General features: G+C 43.2%; 4 protein-coding genes across 6 annotated transcripts; 2 read left to right on the top strand and 2 right to left on the bottom strand.

Annotated features, from left to right (window-relative positions):
* Positions 1-284: 284 nt before the first annotated feature.
* Positions 285-7071, bottom strand: LOC6542639 (UDP-GlcNAc:betaGal beta-1,3-N-acetylglucosaminyltransferase 9). 2 transcript variants are annotated; one of them, XM_001970207.3, is made up of 4 exons: positions 6416-7071; positions 2402-3030; positions 2129-2344; positions 285-1687 (listed from the first exon to the last, which is right to left on the bottom strand). In XM_001970207.3, exons 2-4 carry the CDS (start codon positions 2886-2888, stop codon positions 633-635), a joined length of 1758 nt encoding a protein of 585 aa, XP_001970243.1. In that variant the 5' UTR covers positions 2889-3030; positions 6416-7071; the 3' UTR covers positions 285-632. The 2 variants fall into 2 exon arrangements, with proteins under 2 accessions (XP_001970243.1, XP_026834567.1); XM_026978766.1 differs by having other exon boundaries at positions 6783-7071.
* Positions 7072-7116: 45 nt separating this feature from the next.
* On the top strand, positions 7117-8348 carry LOC6542711 (beta-lactamase-like protein 2 homolog). 2 transcript variants are annotated; one of them, XM_001970205.3, is made up of 2 exons: positions 7117-7254; positions 7331-8348. In XM_001970205.3, the coding sequence occupies exon 2, from the start codon at positions 7348-7350 to the stop codon at positions 8224-8226; it is 879 nt and encodes a 292-aa protein (XP_001970241.1). In that variant the 5' UTR covers positions 7117-7254; positions 7331-7347; the 3' UTR covers positions 8227-8348. The 2 variants fall into 2 exon arrangements, with proteins under 2 accessions (XP_001970241.1, XP_026834569.1); XM_026978768.1 differs by having other exon boundaries at positions 7117-7258.
* LOC6541107 (beta-1,3-galactosyltransferase 5) lies at positions 8281-9844 on the bottom strand. Its single transcript, XM_026978767.1, has 2 exons — positions 9434-9844; positions 8281-9283 (listed from the first exon to the last, which is right to left on the bottom strand). Exons 1-2 carry the CDS (start codon positions 9777-9779, stop codon positions 8340-8342), a joined length of 1290 nt encoding a protein of 429 aa, XP_026834568.1. The 5' UTR covers positions 9780-9844; the 3' UTR covers positions 8281-8339.
* Positions 9845-10180: 336 nt separating this feature from the next.
* LOC6542784 (protein MON2 homolog) lies at positions 10181-17218 on the top strand. The gene is made up of 13 exons (XM_001970203.3): positions 10181-10528; positions 10784-10915; positions 10976-11512; positions 11675-12246; positions 12304-12734; positions 12792-13504; positions 13614-13952; positions 14034-14678; positions 14780-14967; positions 15128-15290; positions 15345-16267; positions 16327-16409; positions 16478-17218. Exons 1-13 carry the CDS (start codon positions 10406-10408, stop codon positions 16669-16671), a joined length of 5043 nt encoding a protein of 1680 aa, XP_001970239.1. The 5' UTR covers positions 10181-10405; the 3' UTR covers positions 16672-17218.
* Positions 17219-19661: the final 2443 nt, after the last annotated feature.

Below are 19661 nucleotides of genomic sequence, written 5' to 3'. Positions count from 1 at the left end.
AGAAAGAAACAAAATGGAACATTGAAAAATTCAACAAATTTGATTTTTTAAAAATCACCGCAATTTCTTCAAATACTTCGTAATATTTTTATCTTGAGTAAGTGCCCAAGTGTTTGGTAACTATTTCGAACTTTTGAATTACTAATAGATTGTTAATGAAAGTGAATTAACCACAAAACTATCAGACTTCTAATAAAGCTATTGTTTCTTACCACAAAATTTTAATTGATGAAAGCTACAAATCCCCCATAAGGAGCTGTTTAAAATAAAAAGGCAATTTATGATTCTCTCGATATACATTAATGTATTTAGTGTTAATATATAACCACAGTTATCGCTCAGTAATTATCATTTAAATAATGGCATTCAGAATGCTAGAATTAAATTACAGATGTTTTAAAAGTACTCGAATCATTGTTGGATCGCATGCATATAGGCAGATGCAGATAGCGACAACAAAGTTTGTGATATTTCTAGGACTTAGAGACTAGGCTAATTGTATAATCCTATATAGCTAGCTGCCTTTGCTAATCATTCTCTACTCCTACCGTTTTACATATATGTTTGCCCTTTTTCTCGAAAGACCACACTGTGTTCTTCATACTGGAAAACTACACTCTAAACTTAAAATACTATTTACACTTAGTGGTCTGATCCAGCAGCTTTTTCCACAAATCGAATTGTTCGTTCGACTTGATCATGTGCACGCTGATTGCGTTGCGGATGTTGCACGGGTTGAATGAAATGCGTCGGTTGACGAACTCGTTCGCCTGCACCCGCTTAACATTAAGGCTCTTGGCGACTATGCCCGTGGTGAACACGTCCTCTAGCTTCAGATAAACGGTCTTCAGAGATCGCACGTAGAGTTCGTGCACAATGTCTCCGGTGAGAACGTAGGCGGGTCCAGTGGTGAAGGACGGGAACACTCCCGCCGCGAACTGATCGACGGACACATAGTATTTGGACTTCTTATTCCGAATCGGTTTCCACTTTTTGGCCAGGCGACCGTATATGGTTCGCTTGTCCTTGTGCTTGTCCAGGAAGGTCAGCAGTTTGGGCACATTGATGAACATGTCGTCGTCCGTCTTGAGAATGTACTTTGCCTTCGAGCAATGCACATCTGCCCACTCCAGCGTCGATATCGTTTTGAGGGTGAGGTTGTTGTACGAGTCTATGAAATTTCCCCGTATCAGATCCCCATAGATGAAGTTCTCCTGGGTAAGAGCTTTGTTTATGGTTTCATTGGTGCCACGTCCTAAGACAAATGCCATGCCAACGTCCCTTCTCGTTCCGTAATGCATCCATGTCTGCCGTATGGACATGCGGGCTGCATCATGAGACATCGCTGAGCTAATGAGAACCAGGAGCTTAATAAACTCTCCGCCTTTTGGACATATGCGGTCCGCATCGATCTCCTCATCCAGGTGGCCTGGCTCGTAGAGAGTCTCGGTGGCCACTCCCTTCGAGGGATCCACAGGAGCACTTGGCACCATGCTCTTGCCTTTTGTCAGTTTCACAGGTGGCGATGGTGGTTTTGCGGATTTAGGCTGCGGAACTGCCGCCTCTTTCTTGGCTTCCTTAATTTCCTGTATCACCTTGGATTCCGGTTCCTGCTTTTCGGACTCAACGCCCGAGACTTCCAGTTTGCCGTCCACTGAGTTGAGTTGAGCCATATCCGATGGATTGCCTTTATTTAGAAGTAGAAACCACACCATTAATTGAAATACAAATACATTGAAAACTCAAGCTTATTCTAGTCCGTCCCATACACATCTGTTCGACAGTAATTCAATAGTATGAAACAATACGTGATGTTTACAGCGGTTTCATAACGAAATACGAAACCTGGCCAAATAAGTGGACTGTACAATTTGCTATCCATTGCCGTCGAGTTATACAAATAGGTGCGGCGTCAGCGTGTCTTTGTCTGAGCAAATGTTTGTCTTCGGAGGGGTTATATATCAATAAAACAAAATAGCTCAAGGAAATTGTTATGCAAGTTAAATAAGGTAAACAAAAAGAGGATCAACTCGAAGGAGATACAAAACTAAACTGTTCATCGATCTGGTTTCGAATTTGTGACCTGGATCTATACATAGGTCTCAATAAGTATTGGTGTAATACTAACCTGTGCTACTGTTCGAGGTGATGTTTTTTAGTATCCTATCGGCGTTCTCAATAAACTTTTGCAAATTGGAAGTGGGTATAAGGAGGTCCGCATCGGAGAGACCTGGCTGCACCTGCGACTGGGGGACCTGTTGTTGTGGTGACTGGTTGGGAATCGATGGTTTAACAACCAACGTGTCTGCAGAACTGTTGTTGTTGGCGCTACTGTTGATGTTGCCTGTGGAATAAACAATATTAGCTCAATTAGCGCTGCAGCGTTAGTGCACCCACTTACCGGTTATGGCATCAACACCCTGGCCATACTGCTGCTCCTCCAGCAGTTCATCAGCCATGACATTGGGCGTCTGCTCGGGGCCACCCACCTGGGGACTGGCGCCCGCCGAGCCACCGTCGAGCAGAGCATCCTCGTCGATGGTGGGCAACCTGTGCTGCGGATGCTTCTTGTGGATCTCCGCCGGTTGCGGGGGTGCTTGTTGTGAGTGCCTGCTGGATATGCTTTGCTGCTTTGACGAACTTTCACCAGTAGGCGAATTGTACTCCTTGTCCGTGCTATTGACTGACGGCACTTGGTCAATCAGCTGTCGCCCAGGATGACCGCCAATCAGCTGCTGTGGCGGTGATGCCGCTGGGTGCACATGGTTCGCTGTTAGGGTGCTCGTCGTTGAGTAGGATGTGTAGATGAAAATGGTGAGGATCACCACGATTAAAACTAAAAAGAAGCGTAGCATGCGCGTGTTGTGCAGATTGCCCACGGCCGCCATGGTGGCACTTGCTAAATCTCTCAAATCTCAGTCAGTCTAGGTCTCAGTTTCAGTCTGGACTCCGCTTCTCGCCTTCAATTTGTGAGTATTGTGATAAAACGATCCCTGCACGCTTGCAAGTCCGACGACGAATGCGATGCAACTGCAATGAGAACACAACGGAAATAAAGGTAAATAACTGATTCAGCTGATTTGTTAAGTGCTCCCACACCTGGGCACATTAAGATATAGAAGGAGAGAGGGCGAAGGGGGCCGAGATTATTAGTTATGAAAACGTACTTCTGTTCAGCGCAATAATAAAATAATAAAACAGGGCAGTAAAGTTCCTTAAAGGCTATATTATTAAATCGTAAATATTTTCTTATCCAATAAAAAATGGTATTTTAAAGTCGAGCATGGCCAAATACTCGGTTTTACTGCATTTTCTACCATTGGCGAGGAATAATGCAAACATTTGTGTAGAGAGCGAGCGAGTGGAAGATAACGCTTTTGTGTACTTTTCGAATCGTTTACAAAAGAACACTTAAAATTAATTAACGCTTTATTTTAGGATTTTGCACATTTTTTAAAAACTGAATATCTCAAGGGCTATATCCGATTTTATTTCGGAAAACACAAGGCAAGGGCTTTGCTGTTTTGTATGGTAATGAGAGTGACGAACTGGAAAGCAATTGGGAAGTTTCCGTGGGCTAATGAATTGCCAGAAAGAGGAGAACACGCACAGCATCCAGAATCGTCACGACATCGCCCTCGGCTGTGTCTCTGCTTTGCATGCGCTGGAACAAGTCAACAACAGTCTTGACCCTATTCCGCGACTCAAGAGATCCCTAACGGTGGCAGAACAGAATTCCAAGCACTGGACAGACCCTACTCCAGGTGGCAGGGAACGAACCACTTGAATGGTGTTCCATGGCCGGCTGGCCGATAAGATTTTTAATCGTTCAATCCTATCTGGGTATTTCAGGGCGCTCTTGGTATTCCAGTATACCTATAGATTTATTTGCAACAGCTCGATGTAGCAACTTTTTAATTGGCCCCGAACACTGCGTCACTGTGGTGCTACCTTATTTGTTGTCGATAAGCCAGTTCCTGTCAACCTATTAACACAAATCTTATCTAGCGGCGAAGCGCCATATATCTGATACGTAATACTAAATTATTTGATATTTGCTGAGTAAGTAACTAATTACTTAAAACCAAAAATTAAATATATCAACAGATAGAATTTACCGCTTGTTACTGCCAAATATGTTATCGAACTTCATTTTAGTTTTTTTCCTATAAATACTGATGAAAATATTGTTTTAGTACAATATGTTTTCTTGAAAAGTATAATTAAGCGCGGGGTCTTCTTCTCTTGTCCAAAATTGGTTGTATACACGTGTCTGAATATTCAATAACTGTTGGAAAATGCTGTCAAAACATTTTTGCTATAACTTCACTTATCTTGCTGTCTGTTACTTATGATTAAAAATCGTTTTGAGCATTGGAAACAATTAGCTGTTTTTGGAACTATCTTATCTGCTTAGCGGAGGTGAAGGAACACTTTATGTCGCGATTCGGCAAGGTAAACTCTAATCGAATTATTGTTGTACTTGCGTTTTTTAATTCTTTTTTAAAAATGGCAAATACTAAGATGTACTAAAAGAAAATTGGAAAAAGTGCAACACAACTTAAATGCTGCGCCACAAAATGTATTAATTCTTTATTGAGATAATGCTATACTGATAGCCATTCTGACTATCACATTACTGACATTTAATTAAAATAGTTTCATCAAATATTTGGTCTACTATTAAACGGTTATTATTATTAGCGAAATGGGCTGATAAACTTCATCAATGACGTGTGGTTTGGTCAACTGTCTTCCGGAAAGCGGATAGAATAGCCACGAGTAAGGCCACAATGGAATTTTTTGGGGCTAAATCCGACAATGTCGTATCGTGTTTATGGCTTATCGTGAAGCTGAACGGACGGACGTACACATAGTACAGCGAAATTCTACTTCTATTTGGATCCGCAGCGTGACGCGCAGCGCATTGATAAGAGACAACCCTTTGTTTTACCATCAAGAGTGAAAGTGTGACTTATCTTGTGCGATGTGATGAATCACTAACTATGCATAGGTTAATTACACTTTAATCGCTTAAGAATATGTGGATCTTACTTGCAATTTCTGTAATTCTTTCTTATCAGACTTTCATTTCCCTTGCGGAGTATAAACATGATATTAATATTATTATTATTAATTAATATTACTATTCCAGCAAGTAATGCACATTTAAGAAGTTTTTTATCAGCACAAACTATGCTTTCTGTTCATAATTAGATTTTTAAAACATCAATCATCAATCACTAGGCATATAACTGTTCAATTTAGAGAACTTGGACTGTGATTGTTGCACATTTTTTAGCAAGCTGTTTTAGTGCCTTGTAATTGTGTGCGAAATTACCAAAGAGCCGTGAAATTTGACGAGAGCGCGTAATTTGATGAAGTGTAACTCGGATTCAGCAGAAAAAGTCGGAGAGTCCGCGAGACGAGTGGTGAGCGGAAGTGGATCCAAGCTTCCAATCCGGCTAGCGGTCGGTTATATTTTTTCGTGGCCCCACTCCAGCTCTGCTAATAAGTACAATGAACCGCAGATAATCGCCGGTTAGACGGGAAACGGGTTTTCGGGCGCCTCGAAACTATCTTCACTCCAACGGCCCACTATCAATCAGAGTTTCGACCAGGAAGATTCAGCTGGACTCTGAATCGTGCTAATGAAAGTCTTCATAAGAAATGCCAAGGAGGTGCTTCTAGAGTCGTATAAAGTTCGACTAAAACCTGCATTCCTACTAGTTTTAAGATAGCAGCCCAATTTTTTGAGTCATTAAGTTAACCAAAAAGCTTAATCACATGAATGCGAGTCTTGAGTTGCATTGAAAGAATTAGAGGGAAAGCTCACTTGGCATTTAACTTCCTCTCAAATTATTTTATATGCAAATTAAAGTCGGGAAATAAAAATGACTCTTCGAACCCATTTCTTTGTGCTCTCAGCAAGCAAAACTTACTATGAATCGTACACTTTAGATCACTGAGAAAGCGGAAATATCATAGTTGCTAAGAGAGTTTTTGGTACGGACTTCTGGGGAGCGCATCTACAAATATGTAACTCTACCTAATTCTGCGGAACTCCGAGAAATTACCGATAATTTGGATTTCTTAGATTTCTTAGAAATCGAGCATTATTCGAGTCTAAGCCAGTGATACGAGGAAGATCACATCAACGTGGAGGTTGGATGGCGTTCATGAAACCTCCACTTGACTTGGGCCCACTGGTGGTGCAATGTCCGGCCGTGGAGTTTGGAAATGTGCGCTCATCGGTTGCTTAAGCAGACGTAAATGTGTGTTAATAAAATAACAAAAAAAAAAAACTAAACAAAAACCCTAGGCAACGCATAGTCATGGTTGCGTCGCCGAGGCTTAAAGCCCCTCCGAAATCCACGAATCTTCGAGCAGCCAGAGTCACTCATTATAAACATACCTCCCAGTGCGGTTTAGCTGCGTCTCTCTTCCTCGTTCGCTGGAATCTGAGATGGTGCTATTGTGGGACCAGGGTCAAGCATAATTACTTGTTTGCTTATTTTTAGTGCTTATTTAACGTTAATAAATATGCCTTTTGTTGACAATTAACGATGATGAATTGCTATCGTTGCTGTTGTAACTTGTGTTATCCTAGTGTGCTGTTGTTGTTGTTGGACTCCAGGCGCCAGCACGGAAATCGAGTGCCTTGGGGAATTTTCTTTCTGTTTTTAGCTTTGCGCGTATTTCGACATTAATCGATTTTAATAACGGCAACCCGTTTCATTAGTCATGCGGGGCATGTTTTATAAATAAATAAGCATTAACACCTTGGCAAACGAAGCGATTTGTTGTTGCTGCGAAGCAGAGATTTTGATTTTATTTCGCGTTGCCCTCGATTTTTTTTGGGAGGTTCTCGGATGCAGTTTGCAGATGAAACGCGGCTTTATGACACTTTTAGGGCTTTGCACAATTTGCTGCGTTACAGCGGCCGCAGATATTCCAATTTTTTCCTCCTTTTTTGTGGGAACACCATTACTCCCACTTCCAAAAACCAAACCGATTTTGTTCGCGATTAGCTCAACATTAGTGATGATTTTCTTTCGATAAGTCGATAACTATGTTGACATGCATATGTTATGGTCACTTTATGACGGTTAACAGCACTGTAATCCAACAGCTGTTTGATTTGTAGCAATGTAAAAGCGCCTTTCTTGATAAGACCAAAGTTCATTAAAACCACGAATAAATTGGACCTTAATATTATCTTCCTTAAGTGTTTCATCTTCCTCCTTAGTTTATGCAAGTATATAATCATTACGGCAACCTTTATTCAGCAGAGTAATCGGAATACGTAAACTACTATTCCCATTCTTAGATTGCGTGCACGAAGAGATGGCGCTGATTCCGGCTGTTACCAGACTCACCTCCTCCGTAATTCGGATACTGGGCTGCAATCCCAGCCCCATGACGCTTCAGGGCACCAACACGTACTTGCTCGGCAGCGGGAGAAGGCGAATCTTGATCGACACTGGCGACGAAGACGTGCCCCAGTACATCGCTCACCTGGAAGATGTCCTGCAGCAGGAAAAGGCTGCCATCGACACCATCCTGCTGACGCACTGGCACCACGACCATGTCGGCGGCGTCAAGAGCATTCTGGGTACCAAATTGGCCGACAAGGATTGCCGGGTATTCAAGTTCGGGCGTACAGATGCCCCAGATGTGTGTCCCGAGATACCGACGGATATCAGACTCCATCCGTTAGCACACAATCAAGAGTTCACAACGGAGGGAGCGAATGTGAGGGTGGTTCACACTCCCGGGCACACCACCGACCATGTGGTGTTGGCAATGAACGAAGGCACACTCTTCAGCGGCGATTGCATCCTGGGCGAGGGCACCGCAGTCTTCGAAGACCTATTTGAGTACATGAAAAGCCTGGAGAAGATACTAAGCATCAAGCCGCAGCGTATCTTTCCAGGCCACGGCAATGTCATTGAGGAACCGATTGGCAAGATTGAGTACTACATTAACCATCGCAACCAGCGCGAGCAGCAAATCCTGCAGTTCTTCGCACAGCGGCCCAACGAACGCTTGCAGGCTATGGACGTCGTGAAGGTGGTCTACAAGGAGACACCCGAAAACCTGTGGCCCGCCGCTGCCTACAACGTGAACCACCACCTAAGCAAGTTGGAGAAAGAGGGAAAGCTACGGATCAGCAAATCGGCGGATGAACAGTTCTATGTCTACCAGCCAACCAGCGCCCTCTAAATCTTTTTATTTTCTTTTTTCGTTGAGCTTATATAATTATTTGTTTGTAAAAAATCGTTTTATAATTTTTATTTCCAAAAAAGTCAAACTGTGCAAGTATAAAGGTGCCTTTTTTACCTGTTATCACACTTAATGGTGTCATCTAATAACATCTTCCACAAGTCAAACTGTTCGTTATTCCGTATCATATGGATGGTAATCTTCTGGCGGATATTGCACGCCTCGAATTTAGTGCGGCTATTGGCCATCTCTCGCACATTTACCCGCCGGATGCCAAGACTTTCAGCCACGATGCCCGTGGTGAAGACATCTTCCAGCTTTAAGAATGCGGTACTCAGCGATTGGACATACAGAGCGTGAACAATGTCACCAGTGAGCAGGTAAGCGGGTCCGGTGGTGAAATAGGGAAAGGTAGTATTCCTATACTGAGAGTGCGATATGTAATATTTAGACGACCTGTTTCGGATGGGTTTCCAATTTTCAGCCCGTCTTCCGTATATCGATCTATTGTCTTTAAGCGTGTTCATGAGGGTCATCAACTTCGGCACATTAATAAACATATCGTCGTCCGTCTTGAGAATGTACTTAGCCTTCGGACAGTGAAGATCAGCCCATTCCAGCAAACAGATGGTCTTCAGAGTGAGATTGTTGTACGAGTCTATGAAGTGCCCCCTTATCAGATCCTGGTACATAAAACCCTCCTGATCGATGGCCGTGTTCAGCGTCTTGTTTTTGCTTCTTCCCAGGACGAAAGCCATGCCCACGTCCCTTCTGCTGCCGTAGTGCATCCAAGTCTGCCGTATGGCCATTCTGGCTGCCGAATGTCGAAGGGATGAGGTTATTAAAACCAACAACTTTGTGAATAACCCTTCGCGGGGACATCTCCTTTCAATATCAATCCCACTGTCCAGGTGACCAGGCTTGTAGATAGTTCTTACGAGCGGCATTCGGACGGGAACTTCGGTATCTATTGAGAACAATTGCTCTGATTTCCAAGCTAAAATATGCTTCGAGTCTAGCAACATTTCTGAAAGCACTTTCTGTTTTGGCCTGTCATCTGTGAAAGAACCGTATAAAGTGACCACTTCAAAATAATAATTTATATTTATAGTCGACTAATGAAATAGTGATGCTAGGGATTGGCTTAATCAAGTGTTCAGCAACAAGTTATACACGTTATATTATATATTTTATGTATAATTCTCACCCTGGAGCTTATCCTTGTCAATTCTTCTGTTTCTAATGAGCGCAATTGAATCCGCAACATTTATATTCTCATCAATAATTGTGGACATATCGTTGTGCCTGGCACTGCTGTTTCCTGAAACTTGAACGGCGATCCCACCGTTCAAATCTTCAGTAGTTTCCTGAAAGGATAGTAGCCGTATCGCTTGGTCCACTAACTGCTTTCCAGGACTCTTGGACACTACATCGGGCTTGGCTCTCGTAAAATAGTCGACTTTTTCAATTGTCGCTACCTTGGAAACGTACATGAAGACCGTAAAGCTGGAAAGGATTAGAATGACGATGCAGCGCAGCAGTCGGCCAGCCATGGCTATAAGTTAGTACTTATTTGCCGGGAATATGTCCGCTCTACAAGGTGGATTTGACACAAGCACCAAAAAGTCATGTTTACTAAGTTCGATTAATAAACAATAAAATAAATGCTTACTTGACACCTTACTTTTTGTTCTTATCATGTTTGTGAATTCTTTTTACTTGTCTTATTTGGGTGCTGGCTGAATTTATGCCATGGAATATATATGTCTATTGGGAATGGGACCTTATCCCGGTATGAATACTTATTTCTTGCCATTATCTACATATGTATGTATATCTACATATATATTTTCCGTTTTCCGGCAAACCACAAAATTTCTCAGAAACTCCTGCTCTGTTAAGGGCCCTATTCAGTCCACTGTTAATGAAGGCTCTGCTTATGTTAGTTAACATGGCCTGCTCGCGTTGCCAACCACCAGCAACTCTGCACTGTGTACGTCAGCTGTCAAAACGAATCACAATTTTTTCACGGCTTTTATTGTGCGGTGCATTATTATTGCATTTTCCCGAGTCCAAAGCGGTTGCATAGCATATGCGTGGATCGGTTGCGGTACTTAAAGGTGGCACGCATCCGGTGCAGTGAGTGTCAAGTGATCAGAAGCGAGTACAACCAGTGACCATGTCGTTTGTGGGAGGGGGCGGGTGCGGCGGCCAGGACGTGCACAAGTTTGTGGAGGCCCTGCAGGCGGATTTCAAGACCCTCTCGCTGGAGACCAAGAAGAAGTATCCTCAGATCAAGGAGGTGAGTCCTGGTGACGTGTGGTTCACGGCCGTGGTTGTCTAATTGCGGCACTTATCCGCCGACACACGAGTGTGTGTCACCCACCAACCCAGTTGGGTGGTGGTGGAAGGACGTCGGTGGGCGGGGGTGGTTTGCTCTGGTTCCACCTGTGCTTCCACTACGCAATTATGAAATTGATAGCCAGCGCATATGAAATTGTTTTTATGACATTTCCACCTGCACATTAACTCTCTAACGTTTCCAATTCCCAATCAGGCGTGCGAGGAGGCCATTTCCAAGCTCTGCACAGCTGGCAGCAGCCAGCAAAACTCGGTGTACTACACCGTCAACCAGATACTCTATCCGCTGGTGCAGGGATGTGAGACCAAGGACCTCAAGATCATCAAGGTAAGATCAGCCATTTCACTATATAGTAACCATATATAATTCCTATCGCATCTTTCCCAGTTTTGCTTAGGCATGATGCAGCGTCTCATCACCCAGCAGGTGGTGGACCAGAAAGGCGCCCTTTACATCACCAACGCATTGTGGACCCTAATGGAGAACAACATCGAGGAAGTGAAGGTGCTGCAAACGGTAACACTTTTGCTGACCACCAATACGGTGGTGCACGGCGACACATTGGCCAAGGCCTTAGTTCTGTGCTTTCGCCTACACTACGCCAAAAATCCCACAATTGTGAATACAGCCGGTGCCACCATCCGGCAACTGGTGTCCCTGGTGTTCGAGCGGGTGTACCTGGAGAAAGACTCGGTTTCCAGTCTTCAGCAGCAACAGGCCAGTGGTTTGCCAGCTGAGGGAGAGGGCGCAAATCAGGACGTGCAGACCTTTGCTTCGGATGCATTCCTGCTATTTCAGGATCTCGTGCAGCTGGTAAACGCGGATCAGCCTTACTGGCTGTTGGGCATGACCGAAATGACGCGCACCTTTGGTCTGGAGTTACTTGAGGCCGTGCTGACCAACTTCAGTGCCGTGTTTCACGAGGTATGTTTACAAATCGGCAGAGAAGTGTCAATTGTCTTTTGTCGATTGTCGATTGTCTTTTAATTTTCAATTACAAAAAAAGCATCTTTAACAACCTAATTAATAAATACAACAACACAATTATATAAATTTATATATTAATTGATTCCTTTTTTTAATTAGAGTAACGACTTTCGACTGCTACTTAAGGAACGAGTGTGTGCCTTGGTCATAAAGCTCTTCTCGCCAAACGTGAAGCATCGCCAGCTGCCTGCGCCCAGCAATGGAAACGCTCCTGTGCCGGCCGAGAAACCCTATTTTCCAATCAGCATGCGATTGTTGCGCCTCGTGGCTATACTTATACAAAAATACCATACCATACTGGTAACAGAGTGTGAGATCTTTTTGTCGCTAATTATCAAGTTTTTGGACCCGGATAAGCCAGCTTGGCAGCGAGCCCTGGCCCTTGAGGTTATCCACAAGCTGGTTACGCGCTCTTCACTGATTGCATTCTTTTGCAAGTCGTACGACCTAAAAAATCATGCCACCAACATTGTGCATGACATGATTGCCGCCATGGGTAGCTATATTCGATATTCCCTGATCAATGCGTCGGCCATGCTGAATGGCCAGCAGAATGGAGTCGCCAATTCGCTGACAACCTTGTCGGGAAGCAATCAATGTGGCTTCATGTTTCGAGGTGCTTACCTTCCCTTGGTAGCCACTTATGCACCAGGCGTCTCTAAAGCGGTTTAGTAAGTGGAAATATATGCTTATTTACTTAAAATATTGTTCACAATTTTTTTTTGCAGCTTGGAAATGTTGGATAAGATAGATGCATCGAATATTCCTGAAAGTTATGGCATCTCGGTGGGACATGCTATTCTATTGGATATGACACGATCGATTGGAGGCGTCATTCAGCGAACCCCAGAGCTTCATCCCAGCCATAATACGGCAGTGATCACAGAGGAGGAGCACAAGCCTCTGTGCCTCCAACTAGTGAATTCCAGCTGGTCTGCCCTTCTCAGCGCTTTTATTCCGTTGGTGGAGACGTCTATTGACGAAGCCACCACGGAGAACATCCTTAAGGCTATGCAAAACTATGCAGCTCTTTGCGGAATGCTGGAACAGCTACAGCCCCGAGACGCCTTTATTATGGCCATGTGCCGCGCCTCCTTTCCGCCCCACTATGCCATGTCCATATTTGCCAATACCACACAGTCGGATGGTGACTTAAGATGTGAGTTCCGAATTGCATTTACGCAAAGCAAAGCCTAACCAAACCTATCATTTACAGGTCACACGCGCAGCGGTAGTCAAGATCTAAGCAGCCAGTTCATAAATAGCTGCAGTGGCGATGCAGGAGACTTCCGACCCCAAATCGTAGCGGTGGGCACACCACTGCCATCTGCATCGCTGCCCCACAGCGTGATGCAGGCGCCGGTGATGCTGACTAACAAGAATCTTCAGTGCATGCGAGCTATTCTCTTCCTGGCGCACAACAATGGTGGTATCTTGGGCACCTCTTGGCACATTGTGCTGCAGACGCTGCAGCACCTAGTGTGGATCTTGGGGCTGAAACCTTCAACCGGAGGCAGTCTGCAGGCCATGCCAAAGCCAGCTATAGAGGCTAATGTGGGCATTCAAACGGTGATGGCTGATCTTCCAGTGCTGTCACAAATGCTTAGCCAGCTGTTTGAGTCCAGTCAATATCTGGACGATGTAGCGCTGCATCATTTGATCGATGCGTTGTGCAAGCTCTCCCACGAGGCCATGGAACTAGCTTACGCCAATCGGGAACCGTCGCTTTTTGCGGTAGCCAAACTGCTAGAGACTGGCCTAGTGAACATGCCTCGCATAAAGGTATTATGGAGACCACTCACCAATCACCTGCTGGAGGTGTGCCAACATCGCCACATTCGAATGCGGGAGTGGGGCGTGGAAGCCATTACCTACCTGGTTAAGTCTGCCCTTCAGTTCAAGCACAAAACGCCCCTCAAGGAAAACATGGTAAGATTAGTCCCCTTTTTTCGTTTACAATTATTGTAGAACGTCACTGAAAAGTGTTTTAAATAATTAATTCCACAAGAAAATATAAATGAAGCCCTTTCTCGTTTAGGAACTACAAACAATGCTGCTCAGTCCTCTCTCTGAGTTGTCTACTGTCCTGCATGCGGATGTTCGACAGCGACAGCTGGATTGCGTGCTTCAGATCCTAAACACTGCAGGGGAAATCCTCTCCTTTGGCTGGCCGGCCATTATTGAGATCATTGGTGCTGTAAACGAGCACCACGGAGAGCCGTTAATTCGCACAGCATTCCAATGCCTGCAGCTGGTTATCACAGATTTCCTGACCGTGATGCCATGGCGGTGTCTGCCCCTGTGCATCAGCACTGCTGCCAAGTTCGGCTCCCAGACCCAGGAATTGAACATTTCTCTAACGGCTATCGGTCTAATGGTAAGATATGTTATAAATCTTAGATAAACTATCGCAGGCATAATATTATTGAGTGACTTTAATCGTGTTATTTGATTGCAGTGGAATATTTCAGACTTTTTTAATCAAAACCAGGACAAGCTTATGTCCACTCAGCTGCAGGATGTGGCCATTCTGCCCGACTTCCCAGGCACAGTAAAGATGCCGCAGTTCGATAAGTTGTGGATGTGTTTGTACGCCAAGCTGGGCGAGCTGTGTGTGGATCTGCGTCCGGCGGTGCGTAAATCGGCCGGCCAGACGCTCTTCTCCACCATCTCCGCCCACGGCAGCCTGCTTAATCCGCCTACGTGGCAGGCGCTGGTCTGGCAGGTTCTCTTCCCGCTGCTGGACAACGTGCGTGCTCTGAGCAGCTCGGCCAGCAACGAGAAGGTGGACGCCAGTGGCAACATTCTTATCCATCACTCGCGCAACACCGCCCAGAAGCAGTGGGCAGAGACGCAGGTGCTGACTCTATCGGGCGTCTGCAGGGTGTTCAATACAAAACGGGAGCTGCTTCAGATGCTGGGTGATTTTGAGCGAGCCTGGTCCCTAATCCTAGAGTTCATCCAGAATGCTGCGTTGAGCAAAAATGGTGAAGTTTCACTTGCTGCCCTTAAGTCTCTGCAGGAGATCATGTACCACAACACAGCAGAGCGAACGGAGAAGGATCCTCAGATGGCGCAGGAGCAGGACGAGGAAATCTGGACCGTGAGTAGTCTAGAGATTAGGATGCGTTAGCTGCCTACCGAAGTCCTTGTCTTTTGTACATTTATACTAAATGGACTTTTGTCTTCCTTATTTTTGAGCAGATTGCCTGGAACATCTGGCTTAGCATTGGCATGGAGAGCACCAAAATGTCTACATCGACCTCAACGAAGTTGCAGCAGCAAAACAGCAATGGCGCGGAAACTCAGGACGACTTTTACATTCCCAGTCAGGCCTTCCTCACCGCCCTGATCCAAATCTTTCCCGCCATTTTTCAGCACATTCAAGTCAAGTTAGTAGACAGACCTACATAGGAAGAACGCATTGTCATAAATTTCCCAATAATATGTATCAGATCTTTTCATTTCAATATTAGTGATTTATACATTATGCTTAATATATTTAAGGTCTTTTTTTTCAACAAGATTAATTTATATTTTAAATGCTTTCAGGTTTAGTGCGACAGACTTTGACAAGTTCTGTACGGTACTCACGAACGCTGTATGTATTCCCGTCCAGACCGATGCGGTTCCCTACATCATGTCCACTGTGTCGGACACCCTGCTGACGCCGCTACACGATGGCATTCTCGACTGCATGGAACTTATACAGAAGGCAAGAATTTCCAAGACAATGCGTTATAATTTGTGATTAACAATCTTTAAATAGGAGGCTACAAAAACGGATTCCCACATCAGCCAGCTTATCCCTGCCATTTTCCGGCAATTGCTGATATTCAGTAAATTCGCTTGCGCCCCGCCCACATTCCAGCAAAGTGTGGAGCACAAGTATGCCAAGTCCTCGGGACACTATGCCAATAACGCCTCCGTTGAGGTGGTCAGCATGAACTACATACCTTTCGGGGAGAAGTCAATCAGTATTTGCGTAAAGCTTTACCAGACCACGGCCACCGAGGATCCGGTGGTGCAGGAGCAGATTCTGCATGACATCGTCAAGGCTCTGCGCACGCCGCTGGCAATGAAGTACAAATGCCTGTCCTCTAGCACATGGAAGTTGGCCATTTCCAGCCTGATTAGTGTGCTGCATACTGGTCTCAAGGTGGCGCGGGCTAAGCCGCAGCACTTCGCAAGCTTGTGGGACGATTTGGCCGACACCCTGGACAAGTTCCTGTTTCCGGCGAGTGTGTGCACCATTGAGGATCGGGGTCTCGAGGAGATCGTGCTGGATGAAACGATCGATTGCCAGGTTATTGAGCTGCTGAGGGACGAGGTGTTGCCTCACTCCCACGAAATGCCGCACCAGTTTATCATGCAGATTGTAGTGCTACTGAACAAGGGCTCTATTCACTCCGCCTCAGACACGAATATATGCTACGAGTCCGACTGGAAGCTGCGTGAGATTTTTGCCAAAACGTGTTTCGAGACCCTTCTGCAGTTCTCGCTCCTAGAGGACTATGCCAACACCAACAACAATCGTCTCAATGCCAATGTGCTGGCTGCTGGGGCCACGGGAGCTGGTGGCAAGGACTTTGCCGGCAGGCTAGCAGTTACCGCCCTGCTGCATCGCTTCCAAGAAGTGCTCAAACGGTTTAACGACGATGAGAGACAAAGCGGAAAGTGCCCGCTTCCGAGGTAAGATTAGATTGAAGGTTCCACAGACACATGAAACATGTAATTTACTTTCTTGTCAGGTTCCGGCTGTCTGAGATATCGTTCGTGCTAAAAGCCATTGCAACACTTGTGGTATCCATGAAAAAAGCGCCAGCATCAAAGGGTAAAAATAACTTAATAACTTAAAAAAGATTGTGTGCTATGTTAAGTTACATGTTTCGTTTCCCGCAGTCAACAAGCCGGCTTGGGATCAGTTGATTGGCCTGTATCCATACCTGGTGGACTGCACCACAACAACGTCGCCGGAAGTATCGAGATCGCTGCGCGAAGCACTGCTCCAGTACACGGACTTGCTGCAGGCACCACGCTCATGCGCAGCGGCCACCTCAAACGACAATGTAATACAATCGAATGGACAAGAGTGAAAGTATGCCTAGACACAGACAGAGACCAAGTCCACATCCAGACTGGTGACAGCTGTGCGATGTTTTTCTTAGTTGTTTAAGCGCGAACCGTTTGAATATATATTTATTTTGTGCATAATTTATGAATGTTAATCTTAGCCCTCCCTCGCATAGATGTAACGAATAAGCATCTATGTACTTACATACATACCTAAACATATATATATATATATTTGTAAAAGTATTTTATAGTTGAGCTATGAAGTATACAATAGGTCTATCCGGCGTTGCCCGGAAGCCGAATAACCAAGATAAAACCCTACGAACCCCTTGGAACAGGACAGAAGCGCAGACAGCAGATTCCTTTAGTACCTTTTCGAGACGCAAAGACAAAGAACTATATAAGCTATGGCTATACCTATACAAATCTAACTACGATCTATTTGTGTAGCGCATTTTAAAGTACAGACTTGCGTGTTATCTGAATCAAATATTAACCATTAACCATGATGCAACCAACCAACTTTGTAGTGACGTTTTTAAATAAAGCAAAAATTATTATTACCACCTGTTAAGCGTACTTAATTTATGACGTCAGATTTCCCTGCCTCGACGTCAAGTGTACCTCGCCGGTTACCTGAGCACACATCTTAACAACCTTATCGCATCCGCAATGGGGAGCCACCTTGAACTGCCTCGCATGGAATTCTTTCAACTTGGCAACTGGCTTGTATTTGCGAAATGGGGTTACTTATCTTATTATGTTCTGAAAAATAAACAGTATGCGGACTACATAATAAATATTTATCTCACTGATAATCACGTTGTTTAGCAGAACGTCTTATGTAACAACCAGCAGTGGTAAGAGTGGTAGGAAATGGGTATTACCAATTTGGACTTGTACCCACCTTTTGGATTCCGCTTGTGCATGTAGAGTAGCGAAAGTGCAAGGTTTTAATCTAAATAAAATTTTTATTTTAATTTGTTTTGTTTCATTTTTTTGTCGGTTTTCTGTTTTTGTTTTCATTTTAATCGGTATAATAAGTATAATAACATTTTTTGTTGTTCTTGTTTTCATTATTATTATTACTGTAATGTTAATGTTTTTATAGTTTTTTGTTTTCTTTTGGTTTTAATATTAGAATTAGGCAATCGAGTTTAATACTACCTTCGTTTTAAATATTATGCAACGAATTTTTGGGTTTCTTTTCCTTCTCATGATTTTTGTTTATGAATTTTTAAATGTATATATTTAATAAACTCATTTCCGTTCTGGCTAGGCAACTTCTTGTGTGTCGGGTAGCAGCCGCACACTCCGTTGCTGTCTCGTATATTTTTTTGGATTTTATATTTTTATGTTTTTGCTTTTGTTTTATGTGCTTGTCAACTCTTTTGGTTTTTATTTTTTTGTTTTTATTTTTTACTTAATGCCGTGGGCGCTTAATGTACAGTTGCCTTGTAAAAATGTACAATTCAAGCGCTTGCTTTAAAATATTTTTTTTGTGGTTTTTCGGTCTTTATTTGTTATTAATCTAAATTAGCTGAAATTTGCATTTCAACTCTGCCCTATAAATCACTTTTAATAATAAATAGCCGCCACGCCGCCTTGGTTGCTCCTTCTGTTTGGTTTGGTTTAGCTATTTACTTGTTTAGCGCTTGTAATTAACATTTTTGTCGTGTTCTCATTATGTTTAACCTTTATTTTAATTTCATGGGCTTAGATATAATACAATTTGTTGTTTATTATACTGCACTAACGGTCTCTTTCGGCTCACTTTCACTTCATTTACTAACTGCCTTTTTTCGGGGATTTTTCAAGTTCTAACTGCCAGCGGCTGCAAATTCTCAATTTCTCCACTCTCCACTTTGATTTCGCTTAAACTGGCTTAAACTCTTAACTTGGTTGTTCTCCGCCATGTAATATTTAGTTAATGACTTGTGTGTTCGTGTATGTATGCGTGTGTTTTATGGTTTAACAATAGTTTAGTTTTAGTTTAGTTTAGTTGCTAATTTAGTGTAGCACATCCGTGAGATGAGACGAGATTTGCGTGTTTAGTTTCTGGGATTTTTGGTTTTTGGTTTGGGGATAGGGGTTTGTTTCTTCGTCGGGCGTTCGATCTAAAAAACTCTATTTATATATATTTATATGTAATGTATGTATATATAGTATGTATGTTTATAGTATGTTTTGTATGTATATTAATTTATTTGGTTTAATTAGTATTTGTTAAACAAAAGTAACGCAAGAGATTTCATTTAGTGCTAAAAACAAGTGTATGCTTATGTAAGTATTCGGCCTCGGTCTCGGTTTCCCTGGACTTGATCCTCCATTATAATTATATTTATATCATATAATGTCTATGTAAAGAGATGTTCGGTAGATAGGCGTAAAGAGCGCAGTTTTCTTCTTATTGGAAATTCGTAAAGTTCGTTAGAAATCTGATGAAAGTTTCATTAAAGTTTTCTTTTGTTTTTTTGTTTGTCTCTCAATTTATTCGATAAACTCTTTACATTAAATTACTTAGCTAAATTGTTGGGTTCTTTTCACCATCTTCTGCTTACTTCTTTTTTTTTGTTTTTCGTTATTTTGTTCGGTTTTTTTCGGATTTGTTTTTGCCATAGCCATACAAAATGTTGTGTTTCTTTAATGTATAACTTTAAGTACATATACATACATGTTCGTACATACACATATGTATTCCTTTGGTTTTAGTTTAATGAACACTTTGTTGGGTTCAATTTCAATATTAGTTTAAAAAGTTAGTTATAGTTTAAGATTAGCGTTGGTTTTACATTTTCTTGGTTTGGTTTTGGTTTTGGTTTTGGTTTAGGTTTAGGTTTAGAAAAAGTTCTGCTTGTCGAAATTAATATAGTTAAGAAGCGCTGTGCCCTGTTGACTTGTTTGTGATTTCTCTTCGGTCTAGATTTAGGATTAGGTCTAGTTTTAGCTTCGGTTTCCATAATTCATTATCTATGTATTTGTATGTATATATGTAATTTTTATAAATTGC

The sequence above is a fragment of the Drosophila erecta genome, unplaced genomic scaffold, assembly GCF_003286155.1.
Source record: "Drosophila erecta strain 14021-0224.00,06,07 unplaced genomic scaffold, DereRS2 tig00000055-arrow-pilon, whole genome shotgun sequence".
Taxonomy (NCBI): Eukaryota; Metazoa; Arthropoda; class Insecta; order Diptera; family Drosophilidae; genus Drosophila; species Drosophila erecta.
This window is presented reverse-complemented; position numbering and strand designations above follow the sequence as displayed.

Excerpts from the sequence above, each read along its gene's own strand:
- LOC6541107 (XM_026978767.1), bottom strand. The coding sequence starts at position 9,779 with ATGGCTGGCCGACTGCTGCGCTGCATCGTCATTCTAATCCTTTCCAGC. Across the intron at positions 9,284-9,433 it reads TGACAAGGATAAGCTCCAGG|ATGACAGGCCAAAACAGAAA; the intron begins GTGAGAATTATA and ends GTTCTTTCACAG.
- LOC6542639 (XM_001970207.3), bottom strand. The coding sequence starts at position 2,888 with ATGGCGGCCGTGGGCAATCTGCACAACACGCGCATGCTACGCTTCTTT. Across the intron at positions 2,345-2,401 it reads GGGTGTTGATGCCATAACCG|GCAACATCAACAGTAGCGCC; the intron begins GTAAGTGGGTGC and ends TTTATTCCACAG. Across the intron at positions 1,688-2,128 it reads CACCTCGAACAGTAGCACAG|GCAATCCATCGGATATGGCT; the intron begins GTTAGTATTACA and ends TTCTAAATAAAG.
- LOC6542784 (XM_001970203.3), top strand. The coding sequence starts at position 10,406 with ATGTCGTTTGTGGGAGGGGGCGGGTGCGGCGGCCAGGACGTGCACAAG. Across the intron at positions 12,735-12,791 it reads GTCGGATGGTGACTTAAGAT|GTCACACGCGCAGCGGTAGT; the intron begins GTGAGTTCCGAA and ends TATCATTTACAG. Across the intron at positions 14,679-14,779 it reads AGGACGAGGAAATCTGGACC|ATTGCCTGGAACATCTGGCT; the intron begins GTGAGTAGTCTA and ends ATTTTTGAGCAG.
- LOC6542711 (XM_001970205.3), top strand. The coding sequence starts at position 7,348 with ATGGCGCTGATTCCGGCTGTTACCAGACTCACCTCCTCCGTAATTCGG.